Here is a 15,807-nt window from a genome sequence, read left to right on the forward strand (position 1 = left end):
AACTGTGCTGAAATTATATATAACAGGTTTGCTCTTACCCAACGTATATTAATAAGCACTGTATGCTCAGTGCTTGTCCGAGAGCTTGCGAAAAAACCTCACAAGCTTACTCGGGTGGGACTCGAACCCACGACCTCCTGCTTACTAGTGCAGATGTCTTAACCACTCGACCACCGAACTTGCTGGGATGCTGAAATTATGTAAATGAATTTTGAGACGGTAATTCTAACACTGATTTTTAAAAAAATCAAATATGAAAAAATAGGTAAAGTCTTTAATTTCATTCCTTTACATTTGGGCATTATTAAGTATTTCATTTTTATAAAGAAATAAATATTTCTTTTGTAATTCAATATATTGGCGTTTCATGTATTTTCATGAATGTGGTTTAATATTTCCAAATTACATTTAGATACAATTTCTAAACAAGGAAGAGGTATTTTTTCAATACAGGGTTGCATAACTATTTACTATTTACTAACCTTACTATTCTCATCTGGTAAGGTCCTTTGGAATTTAGTAGAATGAAATTCCTCTGCACTTTGCTTCGTCAGAAGAGCATTGGTTGACTTTCCACACCACAAGTTTGATTGACGGTAACTCACTTGAAATTCTGCAAAACAAGAACATTGCCCATCGATATCATTTTCTCAAACAAAGATTGACCGCAAGTTGCATGTACATGTACTCTATTTCTGCTCCTGCAAACTTAGAGACAATTTTAGTATTTATATGCATGCAGATATACAATCGTCACTGTCACCACGGAGTGACGTTAACCTGCTTAACCGAGGAGTAGAAAAGTTCATGGTTCATTGTCATAAATTATTGTTAATTTACTATGACATAAGACAAGTGATTACGAACTGATGCAAGAGTTTTGGTTGGAGATACACTGAAAAGGAATTAGAAGAAATAAATATGTATTCCATGTCTTGAAGTTAAAATTTGAAACTTGAAACACGGTCTGCCTTTAGGCTAATCGTTTTGGAACAAAAGGAAGTTGTGAAAGGCTGTGGGAGTTAATTATTATGTGGTGACATCTATCAATATTTGGAAAAAAATCAACACAGAGGATCATCTACGGTCATGTGTAAACATGAGGTAGCTTTGGCAGAAAACAGTCATCGATTTTTTTTATGTGGAAGCTGAAAATAAAAGGCTTGGTGGTCAGGATGGGAAATGACAGGGGTATCAACACCGCACAATGCTTGCAGATCTTCGTACTTCCCAGTCGCTAGTTTTGGTCTCGACAACGCATACAGAGGTTGGCAAGAAAGTGTATCGGCTTCAGAGCTTCTCGGCGTACCAAGCTTGACAGCTGAAAACAATTGATCTTTATGGGAATACTTAAACCTGATTTGGCTCGGTTCATTTTTCCTCACTTGTATTTGTCTGAACTTGGTCCAGTCAACAGCCCTCATGTCTTCCGAGATACGAACCTTTAGGATTCCCTGTCTTTGGCAGACTTTTCCAGTCGTCAATATCAGATGACTTAATTGGGATGACATTGTAGGGCCTTGGGGTCTTTTCTTGCCATTCTGAATATGGTCAACAGTTGTGAACGTATCATGATTTCGTTGACTTGACTGATAGCCCTTTCTATCGTACTGTGCATCGAATCTCCTTCCAACTTCCCGTGATTTGGCTCGAAGAAATGCATGGTTACAATATTTACGGACAATGATTTGGCAACGAGAGGAGCATGGACGGTAGTAGGGAGTTTTTATTTTGCCCAGAGTATCCGTCTGAGAACAGATCAACCTGACGAACTACCCGTTTGTCCTCTTCTCTTAAGTAATGATGCACATAAGATGCAACCTCGGACGATCCCCGACCTGTCTGACCTTCGTGGGATGCTTAACAATGCCCTTCTTCGTCGACAAGCTCATAGATGGTGAAATTATAATTTGCCAAGCGACGTTTATAAAAAAGCTCAGATCGTGCCGACTTCGGTAGGTAAATGGCCTGTTGCAGGTCAAAAACAGCTGCGTTGAATGCCTTTTTTGACTTGCTCTCTTCTTAGCCAGCTCCTTTAGTCTGCGAACCTCTTCCTTTTCACTGATATGCCTTTCATATTCCTCTCTGAATGTCTTCTTCTGATCTTCGGTCCCACAAGAAGATAGGTGTCGAACAAGCCAAGCCACACGTGTCCTTTTTTGAGCGGTGGAATTTTAGTTTGAGCGAGGAAAACACCTTTTTATACAGTGAAAGAGATGCTCAAGTGGGATGTTCTTTTTTTAAAAATGTTGTGTATTATCATACAGTTCAAGTCGGAAGACAAAAACTGGCACTTACTGTTGGCTCTACAGTAATGGGATTCCATGCAAGGAAATCTGTCTATGTGATCTTTCACTTCTTCACTGCTGCTTACCACGTCTTTTTTTCACCCTCCACTATTCCGCATGTGTATACCTTCTGCTTCGGATATTTCCATGCAGTCAAAACCTTTGGGCTCACATAACATACATCGACTTTTTCATGTGATCTCTCTTAGAAGGCATCTGCTTCTTCGTTTCTCCGTTTAATAAGCCTCTCCTCGGTTCCTCTTTTCCTTTACCAAGACATTTTTACTTCAGATCTCCTTTGCTGGCTTAGAGGAAAGTGGTTTAGCTTCACCATCACCATCAACTGTAAAGTCCGCTGGGTTTGTTGTTTCAATGTCAACTAAATAAAAACTCTGTCTCTGATTGACTAAGCGGTGTTAAGCATACGTTGGCTTATACATTGCTTGTCATAATCTGAATATCATCATTTGAGAAAGCACGGTCTGAAGGAGACATCGGGCTGTCAACTGGGGCCGCCGAGTTCATCTGAATACTGGTGTTTCCTGGAAGTCTGTATGAAAGAGACATCCGGCTGTCTGCAAGTCGGGCGGCCGAGTTTATATGACTACTGGGATTGCCTGAAACTCTGTCTGAAGGAGACATCGGGCTGTCAACTGGGGCTGCCAAGTTCATTTGACTACTAGGATTGCCTGAAAATCTATCTGAAGGAGACATGGAGCTGTCAACTGGGGCTGCCAAGTTGATCTGACCACAAGGATTACCTGAAACTCTGATAGAAAGAGACATTGTGGTGTCAACTGGGACTGCTGAGCTCATCTGACTACTAGGATGAACAGGAACCCTATGTGAAAGACACATCATGCCATCAACTGGGGCTGCCGAGTTCATCTGACCAGCGGGATTACATGGAACCCTGTATGAAGGAGATATTGGGGTGTAAACTGGGAATGTTGAGTTCATCTGACTCTTAGGATTAACAGGAACCCTGTGTGAAGGAGACATTGTGCCATCAACTGGGGCTGCCAAGTTGATCTGACTAGTGGAATTACCTGGAACCCTGTGTGAAGGAGACATTGTGCCATCAACTGGGGCACGGTTGATCTGGCAAGTGGAATTACCTGGAACCCTGTATGAAGGAGACATTGGGGTGTCAACTGAGGCTGCTGAGTTCATCTGACTACTGGGATTGCCTGGAACCTTGTATGAAGGAGACACCAGGTTTTCAACTGGGGCTGTGGAGTTCATCTGAATACTGGGATTGCCTGAAACCCTGTATAAAGGAGATACGGGGCGTCAACTGGGGCTGCTGAGTTCATCTGACTAGTGGCACTGCTTGGAACTCCGTATGAAGGAGGCATTTGGCTGTCAACTGGGGCTACTGAGTTCATCTGACCACTGGAATTGCCAGGAACGCCGGATGAAGAAGACTTTGTTCTGTCAGCTGCCACTGAAAAAGGACTGTGTGTAACACAGGAATCATTTAAAAGAAAGTGATCATGACATAAAAACATAAACATCTATGGCAGGCAGCCCAAACTTCTTTGTTGCAGAAAACTTTTTGACACGTCTCTGCTTGGGAGCTGATTCCGGCCTCTGCTGAGGACTTTGGGTTTTCTGTGGGAGAAACAAAAATTTTGGTCTAATTAAAAATTACTCTTTTGCTGTAGCAGACAGTCAGTGGTTTGGGTGAGAAAAGGTACGTTTTTTATGAGCAAAATGACTCAGCAAGATAGAATTGCTCGTTTGGTATAAAGATCAATCCATTATGGTGGCTCGGCGAGGGGTACGTGTTTGAATAATCTGCAATATGATGAAAAGTCAATGATTTTGCCCATCAAAATTTCCTTTTGTAAATGTATTCAATTCTGTCAAAATTCTCACCAGCCTATGTCCTTCAGTAGCCCTGCAAGAGGTACATCGTCGGAGTCAGATGAAGACTGCTCTCCCTCCACAGCTGCAACGAGGCCTGTCCATGGTTCTCCTTCCCACATCATACTGACTTGAGCCCCCTTTCGTATTGGTTTGTGTACTGAAGATCCAGCAAGGACACAACATTCGATGTTCCATCCTCATCCCAAACAACCAGTACCTCATTCCCCGTCACAACCTCTCTGTTCAGAGCAAATTAAACATAATTTTTTTACCAGCACATCTGTTACAGTGCAACCAGTGCATGAATTGAATGTTGTGTTTTTCTGATTATGTTTTTACTGTGTTCCGTTGATTGTTTTTATTCTAAGTATATATCAATCTACCCCGAAGGTAATGGAATCGTCCAAAAGTTCGTCATTCCCGCGTAGACGCAACAGTTCACCTCCCAAGACAGTTGTTCAGCAAATTACCACAAGTGTTGTAATATTAATGATTTTCTTGCTTTTATACATCGAAGTAAAAACCTGCAGATGATGAAGCTTCGTCATAATTGTAGTAGTAAGACTATTAAGCTGATCCTGGAGATTGACGCTGATGATTTTCGAGAAGATCGGAAATTTACATTAATGAAAATAAGGTTAATGATGTAAGATTTGTGGTAATTTGGAATTGTGGAGATCGAGTTTGGAAAGAAAACAAATTGGAACATTATTTTGCTATTTTTTTAATTAAAACTGTTAAGGTTTTGGGTTTATATTTATTGTAGATGGCCTTATGTTGAGACTGGTCCCACTGACTCCACCGATGACTGAGAAGAGTCCCTTGTGTACCGCTATGGAGCATAGACTCTGAACTTGCTCTGCTTGACCAAGCTTTGGCTGATCTACTGCGGTTTTGTTACACGCCAGACTCAGGGGGCTACAGAAACTTCAACAGATGGTGGAACGATTATTTTTGCTATTTCAATAATTTAAAGTGGATACCTGATGGAACCTTCCTTTTTATGATTGATGTGATGATCCCAGAGTCACTTTATTGACTAATTGAGTATAATTGAGTTTTTATGATTCAATCACAGACCTGTAAATAATTCAATCATTCTGTACGAAGTTCACTTTCTAATACCATATAGAGCTCATGTTGCAAATATTGGAATACGGAATATTGGAATTCCAGAAGACCGTTTGATCTTGTTATTTATTTTGATTGTCGGTGCATGCTTTAGGATCCGGGTTGCCATTCCTAATTGTGAATAGCCAAATGTCGGAGTGGTGACAACATCTACAAACATTTCTTGAAAAAAAGATAATGAAAGTTCGTTCCCACCTTTCATGAAAAAGTGCAGAACAGTTTGGCATACTACTGAAAAATGCTTAGCTTTGTCTATATATCAAGGAAGTGAAATACATGTATAGAAGTTGAATAATAAGTTGCAAAAGGTATTGTAATTTCATTTTACATTTTTCCATGCAACAAGAAAAAATGTGCGGAGCAGGAACTTGACAAAACAAAACGGATAGTTGCTAATGTACATGTTTACCTTGTTTTTCTCCTTTTCCGTTGGATTTGTAAACCTTCTTCCTCATAATCGAATTAAATTAAGTTACTGTCTGGAGGCTTGCCGCATTTTATTTATAAACGGGGACTCAGGGACATTATTTTTGATATAACACGTGGGCTATGTTGCCACACCCCAGTCTTGCGATTTCAGAGTCAAAAAAGTCACAGTAGGCCTAGGCCTACTTATACAGATCGCTAATACTCTTAAATATCAATGGAGAGTTCTTCAGCTGTTAGTGACTTGCAATTTTAAGGCCAAAATTAGTGGGACTAATGACGTCTAGAACTTTGCCCAATAGGCCGAAGTACTTAACCTAATCCTATTCCACGGTACGTGTAGTCAGGTAGTAGGCATAAGCCAAGGCTATGTCTGCGAATGATTACAAGTCATACATACAAGTCTCTGATGTTTGGTGATTTTACGAAAGTGCACGACCCTTTCGGCAAAACCATATTATCCTGACATTACAAGCAACAAAATGTTTCACCTACCAGCTTTATGGGCACGCTGTTGGACGCATTGTTGACGGCATAAAGGTGTGATGTTGTACATCATACCTTTAGGCATGTAGCCAGATGTCCCTCTCCACCAAAAAAACGGCCTCCCGGGGAGGTCGCCCTACAACACAGCCAAGTAGCTCCTCAAGATTTTGCACACACCCCCCCGTAGGCAACACCGAACACCACGTCGAGAACTCCGACCAATTTGTCAACTTCATTGAAGATCTCATCTTCCAGCCTGACGACATAATTGTGAGCTTCAATGTCGTCTTAACAGTTACAAGCGTCCCAAACGAGGATGCCTACAACATCGCCAACACTCAAAGACAGTACAGACCTCACACCAGACCAAGTTCAAGATCTCCTCCGCACCTGTGTCTCCTCATCTAGCTTCCGTTGGAGTGACAAGTTCCTCGAGCAGGCGGCTGGAACCTCCATGGGATCACCTATATTCCTCGGTTCTGGCCGATATGTTCATGGAGAAACTTGAGCGACTGCCATCGCCACAGCAGAACACAGACCCTGAGTTTGGCTCAGGTATGTCGACGATACCTTTGTCATCTGGCAGCACAGAGCAACCAACCTGCAGAACACCTCGACGCCCTCCAGAGCAACATCAAGTTTACCATAGAAGAAGAAAGAGATGGCAGTATCCCCTTCCTTGATGTTGCAGTTTCCAGAAAACAAAATGGCACTCTCACACGCAGCATCTACTGAAAGCCTACCCACACCATGGAGCTATCAAAGACAAAGAGTCAGAACGAATTACCAACAGACCGTAATCTGATTAACTGCTCCGGTCGGCTCCATAGACAAAGCGCTGTTACCAGCCCCAATGTTGAAGCCCCTAGACATTCTTTGTATACAGTGATCGACACATGTCACGTAGCTGGTAACCCACAGACTCACACGTGTTTCGCTGCGGCATACTAAATAAATGCCGGAAAAGATACACAAAGAAGATTTGCAGTCCTCTTTAGTAGTCCTCTGAGTCAGCGAGCTATCTCCGCAGATGCGCTCGAAATTCCAAATCAGCGATGGTTATTTGGCAAAAGTCGGACGTTTTTAAAGTCAGTTATGACATTTTGCGTTTCCGGCGGTAGAGAACAAATACCCAAATATGAACTGCGATATTTATATCATAAGTCGCAATCCTAGTGGTTCCTACGGTTAAAAGAAGGTATAAACGTGCTGCAGGAATGCATTTGACAACATAGTGAGGTTTCATGCCGAGACAGTTGTGGACAATGACAGAAAGGACGACGAATCTTCCCTTGGTTTTTTGTTTTTTATTTTACTCTGGACCAGCTACATTCTCTCAGTCTTCTTGTGCGTATTTTTGGAGAATTTGTATTAGTTAGTAATTCTCTTTATTGTTGAGAGAGATGTTTGGGATATAAAGACATGACCATACTTTCATTGCCATTGGAATATCAGAAGAATCACTAAAATTATCGAAATTTAAGTATCCGATGACGATGGTTTCCGTGTCAAGGCGGCCTTGTTGAACATGTGGAAGTGTTGTAGACACGCATGCGCGGAACCTACGATCCTTTGCAAATGCAACTCTGAGCACTGCTTGTAGCCCGCAAGCGGCGCGGAATTTGTTTTGTCCTTGCAGCACGTGCAGTGCCGCCGGTGGCCATCACTGACCCTTTTGATCTTTGTATGTGCCGACTCCTTGTGTTTGATAGCTCCATGCCCACACAGACAGAAACCTCCACAGCAACTCTTTCCTTCACCCGAAAATAAAGGCTTCATCTTATTTCATTACACTTTTCCGCTGGCTATTGTAAAACAAGACAAAAAAGGGAAAAAATACATAAAACATTTGACATGACACAACAATCAGATGACGGGTATAAAAAACAACATGCTAAAAAGCCAGTGAATGACAAGATGGAACAGGTGACCAGCACCTCTACAGAGCCATCCTACCACACGACGACCCCCCCCCACGCAAAGTCAACCAATACAGAGCCAAGATCCCATACGTAACCCCGACCAGAGGGTTTCCTATACTCAAGTGTCGGGGGCCAAACTTGCGCTTGTTCTCTCCAGCCTAGTGAGGGCGCTATGCAAGGGAAACGGATGGGCTGAATGCAATTATGGCTCCACGTGATTAGGAAATTGTTTTGATGCGTCATCGCTTGTTGGAAGAATTATTCCCTTATTGTAGGTTTTCCCGGCAAATTTCAGGAAATGTGTAAGTGAATTAGAATTAGCAGCATTCGTTTTCGAGCGAAATAGAACAACATTTAAATCCCCGTTTCTATTTAACACAACGTAGGGCCTAATGCACATTCATTTATTTGAAGATGCAAAACGAAGTCGAGTGCTTGTTATTGCGAAAGTGAAACCAGGTTTAAAGTCGTTTTGAAAATCTACGCTAAATCGAAATTTTATTTTACAAATTAGATCACACATTTTCCGAAATTTTCCGAAAGCTATATTATTAAATGGTTAGTGATTAGTGTTTCTCTCTATGGATAGGTAAATAACTTAAGTCAGTGACGGTAACAGCGCCTCTGGTGGACCCTTTCATGACTGCATAGACCAAACACGGACGCACATCGCCTCCCCCTCAGGTAGGGTAGGGGAAGCTGTCGACAGGGGGCAAGGGACCACGGCTCTGGCGCTCGTGCCTCCGGCGGCGATGCCCCTCACGGTCGTGGTTTTGAAGGTCCTCACCGCCTTGTGGCACATCATGCGCCAAGATGGCCGGTCACTGGCAAGCCGCTCAACATCTGAAGGAGGAATGCCACACTTTTTCAGGGAAGTTTTCAAGTGGTCTTGGAATCGCTTCGTCAGACCACCAACGCTACGGCATCCCGAGGAAAGCTCACCGTAAAAGAGTCTGCGAAGAAGACGACCCTCGGCCATCCCCGTGGCAGAACGTGACCGAACCACCGTAGTTGACGCTGGAAGATGACGGCACACACACTGTCACAACCGTTGGTGTGGTGTCGTGTCCTGCCGTCTTGCCGTTGCGTCGTATCATCCCGTCGTGCTGTCCCGTCGTGTCGCGCCGTTGCATCGTTCTCTCGCCGTCGCCTAGCCTCATAACTGGTGGAAATAGGGGGCGCCCTTAGAGACGGATGATACCAATAGATACCATTTTTCATGATCGAATCTTACGGGCCCTATGGGTACATTCCACCAAATCGTCAAGTTGGATTTCTGCGCGCGAGTTCATTAATATTTTGTGATCCCACGGGTCTTTTACAATAAGACGTGCCATAATCAGGAAGGATCATAGAAATATTTCTATAAATCCCAAATTTGGAACAGAAAGTTTCCAGTCCCAGGGTATTTCATCCACTGAAAAAGCCCCCAATTGCGGGCTTATTTTGGATAGAGACAGGCGGATACATTCTGAGCTGAGCTCACAGTCTGACTACTATTTAGGGGTATCTTTGTGAAAAGGCAAATAAAACAAAATTCACGTTGCTAACCCCCATAAAATTAAAACGAAAAGTGATCTTCTAGCAATAATCTTGAATTTCCAGTGAAAAAAAAGGGGGCCAACCTCTTCACGAGAGTCTACAGGCGGCGCTATTTCGGTCCGATTTTGTACTGTTTTCTATGGTTGCACAACACCAAATGGGCGCCCATAGAAAAAGTGCAAAATCTGTCTTATCATAAAAATCTCTTGGGATCACAAAATAATAATGAGCTCGCGCGCAGAAGCATTCGGGTGCGTATTTAGTGTTGTGCAACCGCAGAGTAGTCAGAATCAGGCGGGTGTGGTATCCAGACGACATGCTTGCGGTCACAAGATGGTCAACAGAGGGCGCCATTTGTCTATGGCTTGGCCAAATTCCAATCAGTAACCCTGTCTTGCCTGTTCTTTGTTGCTTCGCAGTTAGTAAACAAATTCCAATTTTCCGCGAGACTTTAGATAATCTGTGTAAGTTTCACGTAGATTACATCAGGGCAAGAGAACTTGGCTGTTGTTTTCAATAGGAGAAATTCGGTGGCAATCCTGGAAATGTCATGCCCTGCACTGTACTTGCTCGCCTTGCATGCTTTTGGCCGGGCCTTGGCAAAGTCACGCGAGTTGGCGTGCCTCAAACCGGTACCCGGACGGCCGTAAAAAGGGTCTTACGAAGGGGCTAAGGTCTACTCCTGTGTCGATATACATATAGTATATCGACAACGGAGTATGCGTAGGGCCCTGTTTATGCGTCTAAGCGGCACCATGCATGCAGTCGTTTGTTTTGCATCTATATTTTAAGTTTAATTATGAAATGTATGATGTAAATGCAGGAGCCTGAAGTTCAGAAGTTCGTTGTTTCCAAGTCTACAACACGAAAGGCAGCAGAAGACAGACTAGTGTGAGTAAAATGCCCACTATTGAAGACGTTGATCTCGAGGTAGGTTTTCCATTTAAATTTTGTAAATGTGAAGTTAGGCCTAGTTGTTTCTGGTTCAAATAATTGTTATTCATGTCAATGTCAGTTTGACATTCAGTGTAATGTTGAGTACATGTACATGTAAGTAGGCCTAGCCCAGGTTGGACGTTGTCTTCTTTTACACTACAACTGACGCCCAGGGTTACGGGTATAAAAGTCCTACAATGCAAAATCTTTTTCAACTTTTTCTATCACATTTTTACCAGGCGCAGACAGCTCAAATATGGTTCACAAGTGCTTTGTATCCTAAATTCCATAAATGCTGTGTTAAAATTACTAAGTACGCCCGTGGACAACATATTTTGCAGGAAATTTTGGGAAACTCCACGATTTCCGTCGAGATTCGTGAACAACCTGTTCGTCTAGTAGTACGCATTTTGGGCATGCACAAAATGGCCTCCACGCTCAACCCGCATCAGTTATGGGGGTCACATTGATCAATCATAGGGTTCCTCATTATTTACGCCCAAATAACATGAACAACAAGCAACAGCCATTGGATCTGAGTGCATGTGAGCCCGCGTTGCACCGAAGATCGCCGCGAGCCATGTGCGAGATGGCACTTGCTCAACAGACATCGTTCACACTGCAACGGCCTGTACATGGCGCACAGTTCTGGGGTAACCATCGAGCAAGTAACTGTTTCATAACATTGACCAAGTTCAGGACACAGTGTGGTTTTCATCTGTGGGTAACAGGAAAGCAAGAAGGAAAAGGTCTATAGGCAGATAAGAGTGTTGCCTTTGGTCAAGCTGAGATTGAGATTGAAGTGATTGAGATTACATGCTGCTGATTTTCAGTAGTGTGGATAGGCAAAATACTCGGGAATTTCACCATTTTAATGAAGACATAACTTTGATAAGCCTCCTCATCAGACATCTAACTTCATTTAGGCATGTATGACATTTGGCTGTACAAACAGCTGTGATGGCTGAGTAAGTTGGCTTAATTGAAACAGCCAAACTGTGTGTATGCGAGTTTGTACGTGGCTATCTGTTCTGGAGGTACTTATTTACATTGTACACGTACATGTACAGTACATCGCGATGAAAGTTAACACCAAAATGGGAAAAAATTTTCACATTTTTTCTCTTCCCACATGTCCCAGGGAATTCCTTTTCATTTCACAAATTGTGAAAAAGTGTGCCAAAAGTGGGAAAATAACTCAATATTATGCAGACTCCATAAAGACTAATGAAAGCCATGTTTGATTCAATATTTCGTTCTTTATTCAGAACATCTTCAGGAATGAGATAAACCATGCAGTTGTAACCTTATAACATGAGTCAGAGGGGGAGTAATTGGCCAATCAGAGAGTCTAAACAGTAAACAAAGAATTGAATGGCTCACAGACAGCATCATCTTATAAACCAGTGGTAACAAGGTGTTAGGAGGCCAGCAGTAAGGTACATGTAACAAAGGAGAAGTGAGGTGAATCATCCCATAAATGGAAATAAACAGAGTTAGCCAAACAAAGCAAGCTCTTTGGAGGCCCTTAATCCAGTGTTTAGAGATGGCTTGTAGGGACTGATGGCTAAAGCTTCCTTAAATAACAATTCCAGCCAATGTGTAGAATAATCAATAACGCTAGTGTTGCTAAGTATCAATGACTGGTAGGTGGAAAATTGAAAATTGTCTTGTTTGCCCGTATCCAGAAGAATAGGAAGATTAAGTAGCCCCAGGATGTGGTGAAAGCCTTCACATGATGATATATGGTCAAAAATTACACTGTTGGGCCCGGTTGAATGTTCCTTGATTCTGTTGGTTAGACATCTGTCAGTTTTACCAATGTAATCGTTGTTGCAACCTGGACATTTTAAGTGATATACAACAGAACTATAGTACTCTTTGGGAGTCAGGTCCTTAGTTGGCAGCATATTCATCACTTTCTTAGATTTCCAAATAATTATGATTTTGACATTCTTAGTGAGGTGTTGATTAATCTTGTTGATGTATCTATGGACTATGTTTTGGCCTACCTTTCCAGTGAAAGGTAGCCATAACCAGATTTTGGCTATGTCCGCATCCTCATTTATTTGGGGTGAATCGGCTTTAGACAGGTTTTGGTGTAGTTTCTTAAAGATGCGGTTGACTGTATGCAGCGGAAACCCATTCCAGGACATGTACGGCTTAAGTGTGTTCAGTTCATGTTGAAGACGAGGTCCAGGAGTGCAGATCTTATGGGCTCTAGAAAATAAACTACGTATCCAGGAGATTTTTTGCTTCCAGGGGATGAAGCTATCAAAGTGAACATACTGCCCAGTGTGTGTTTTCTTACGATAAATGCCCATTTCACAGGAGTTAAATTCAAGATCAAGAAAATGAACAGTGCTAGTTCCTTCAAATGATTCAAATGTAAATTGTTAATTCCGATGAAATGAATTCAGTGCTTTCAGGATTCTGTCAAAGTTTACAGGCTTAGCAAGGATAAGTGTGTCATCAACAAAGCATGTGTAAAACTTGATAATACCTTCATCTTCAAGCTTAGGGATAATTGTTTCCTCTAGTTCGGTCATAAATATATTGGCTAAGACTGGTCCTAGTGGTGATCCCATGGAAATGCCATCAGTCTGTTGGTACAATTCATTATTACATGAGAATACGGTTTTGGTGCAAGTGTCCCTCAGTAGCTTGCGGAGGGTGTTCTTCTTTAAATCAGTGGATATCAGGTTTTTGTCATAGACTTGATGAAGGATTATGTCTATAGCCTTAGTGATAGGTACATTTGTGAACAATGAAACAATATCAAAGGAAACAAATTTAAATCCATCAGTATAATTTACTTGTGACTTCTATTCAGTAACTATGTTAACCACTACCTGCCAGGGGACCCGTTTTCGAGTGCATAGGCTTTATATGCAGAGCCAGGGAGCCCGGACCAGGGACAAAAGAGTTGGGCCTTGTAACAAAAGACCGTGCTCAGCACAAAAGACTGAGCTGCTGGGCATTACGGACATTTTTTGTTCTCAGTAGTGGAGATAATCCAGCCATGTTTTGAAACAGTATACCACGGTTTGAGGCATTTAGAGTGAGTGGATTACTACCGGGGACAAAAGCTCTGCAGCGATGAGCCACACAGCACTGCTGCACGCTAATCTGGCCCCTATTGAAAAGAGGTCAGTAGTGCACTTTGTTGGTTTCAGGAACAAAAGAATCTTACATAACAGCGTACGATCTGGGCTCTTTTTCCAAGGCTACCGGCCTGGCTGAAATATTCAGGAGTCAATGAATTTTACCTGTCAGCTTTAGAATAGTGCCCAAAGAGTCCTTCATTTTGGTATAAACGGCCATTAAATGAAATGATGAATTTTTGAAGAATTTGAAAACTGAAAATCTTGAAAATGACCTGGCATCTTGCCTTGCTCAAGAAAAATCCACCCAGCAGCAAGTGGTTAATATAGTAGATTTGTAGAGTATAAAAACCCTGAAAGTGTGTTGAGAAGTAGAGTTGGAACATTGCGAGTCTGATGAGACCAGTTTCAATGCTTTGAGCCTGTGAAGTGTTTCCGTGTTGAGAAAATACTTGATTTGTGAAGTATTTTGCTGCGGTGAAATACTTGTTAGCAAACAGGAGGATTATCCTCACCAACTCCTTGTTTGGCTTTGAGGAGCTTTGCATGAGGCGAAGGGCCACCAACCGAGAATTTGCGGTTTGGCAGGTGGCCTTCATGGCCAAGGGAGGCTGGAGTCGGCTTTCGAAAAGAAATTCCTGTCGTTAAGGGGTTAAGTCTGAATTGTCTGTGCACTTGGGCCAGGATGATTGCTTCGAGTTTGGTTCTGGAGACTCAAAATTCAGTGCTACTAACACTGACTAAAAACATCTCGCGACAAGTTAAGAAGATACTTTTACTAGTATAGTTGAACCCTGTTATAAAGAGGTCCTTGGGACTTTGTCTATTACCTTATTATAAAGGAACCTTGTATTTACTTTAGTACTTGTAAAAAAAAAACCAGTAAAAACAAAGAAATGGGACCTAAACATTTCCTTAATATGTTAGCCGAATCTTGTTTTAACAGTTCTTTTGTTAACAAGGTTGGACTGCATTTTAAAAATTGAACACAAGGCTCACTTCGGACCTGTTGAGCTACTTCTTTTTACGTGGCACAATTCTGACATTGCACACATCAATAGCTCGTTTTCCATGTGATGACATGCACTTGGTTACAGGTACATGTAATAAAATTGTACACGATGCTCGTGGGCAGTAGGCCTATATCGGCTCAACCATTTTCAGAAATGGGGTGTGAATACCTTGCGTTCATTGCACAGTAATGCACTTCACATGCACACAGTAGGCAGCGGTTGTGATGTCCCACCTCATTCACGTGTGCAATGGGTCCAGCCGATATACCAAGATTGAGTGCTGCAAGCCAAGAATTGTTTATGCACAGTACTGTACATGTACATGTTGGTGTACATGAATGAAGCATTTAAATGGACACACGTAGGTGCCGTGTTCATGTTATCACGTGAAAAATGAGTGGTTAGTGTGTTAAACTAAAACGTCTGATTTTTTGTAAAAATGTGCCCTTCTTGTTCTAAAAACCATCTTTGACAATTTTGAAGGAGAGCGGTTGCAGTAGGACAGCTTTTTGACGGGACAATTTGGTAGAGAAGGTGTAATTCCATGATCAAGTAATCTGCCTAGCCTATCATTCAACTTCAGCTTCAAGCATGGAGGAAAAGTTTGCTTTGGCCGGTCTCAAAACATGCAAAAGTTCTGCACAAGAAAGAGACTTCTAGTAGGCCTAGTTTCTAGAAATTTTTAAATACTTTAGCTGTGATTTTTTGCAACCGACTCAAAACTGATGTCAGTACACGCTGTTGGCATGTGGAAGAGGGAAGCATGTTCCCACAGTCGTTTGTTCAGAGAACTAGGCCATGTCAAAATTCATTGGCTTTTGCCTGAAATTATGCAGGCACTGTACCTACCGGTATGGTAGCCACTACCAATCCTGCTGCTTAATTTTCCGTTTGTTTGTGCATGCAGCCGCAGCCGCAGCTAATAATTTGGATGAGGCAGTGTGTGATTAATCAGTAGTGCTGTTCGTTTTACTACACTTTTCTTAAATTGAATGGAGCTTTGCCCTTTCCTAGCGTGTCCAGTAAATGGAACAGCCTCTGAACTACATGTGGTCTCAGACTGAGGGGTAAGCTTGGGATCGTTTCT

The 15,807-nt window shown here is 42.2% G+C and overlaps 1 protein-coding gene across 4 annotated transcripts in view; it reads left to right on the top strand.

Annotated features, from left to right (window-relative positions):
• The first annotated feature begins 9,989 nt into the window (after nt 1–9,989).
• The window catches only part of LOC110989480 (IQ domain-containing protein E-like), a 70,409-nt gene continuing 64,591 nt past the window's right edge, over nt 9,990–15,807 (top strand). The window contains exons 1-2 of one of the 4 annotated variants that reach the window (XM_087138625.1): nt 9,990–10,131; nt 10,491–10,597. In XM_087138625.1, the coding sequence (XP_086994751.1) occupies nt 10,568–10,597 (30 nt within the window). In that variant the 5' untranslated portion in view covers nt 9,990–10,131; nt 10,491–10,567. Of the gene's footprint in view, nt 10,132–10,157; nt 10,300–10,490; nt 10,598–15,807 lie in introns of those variants that run through there. The other 3 variants (XM_022253882.2, XM_087138623.1, XM_087138624.1) reach the window with 3 other exon arrangements.

Source organism: Acanthaster planci, linkage group LG07, assembly GCF_054643075.1.
Source record: "Acanthaster planci isolate LZ-2023a linkage group LG07, COTS_SCS, whole genome shotgun sequence".
NCBI lineage: Eukaryota > Metazoa > Echinodermata > Asteroidea > Valvatida > Acanthasteridae > Acanthaster > Acanthaster planci.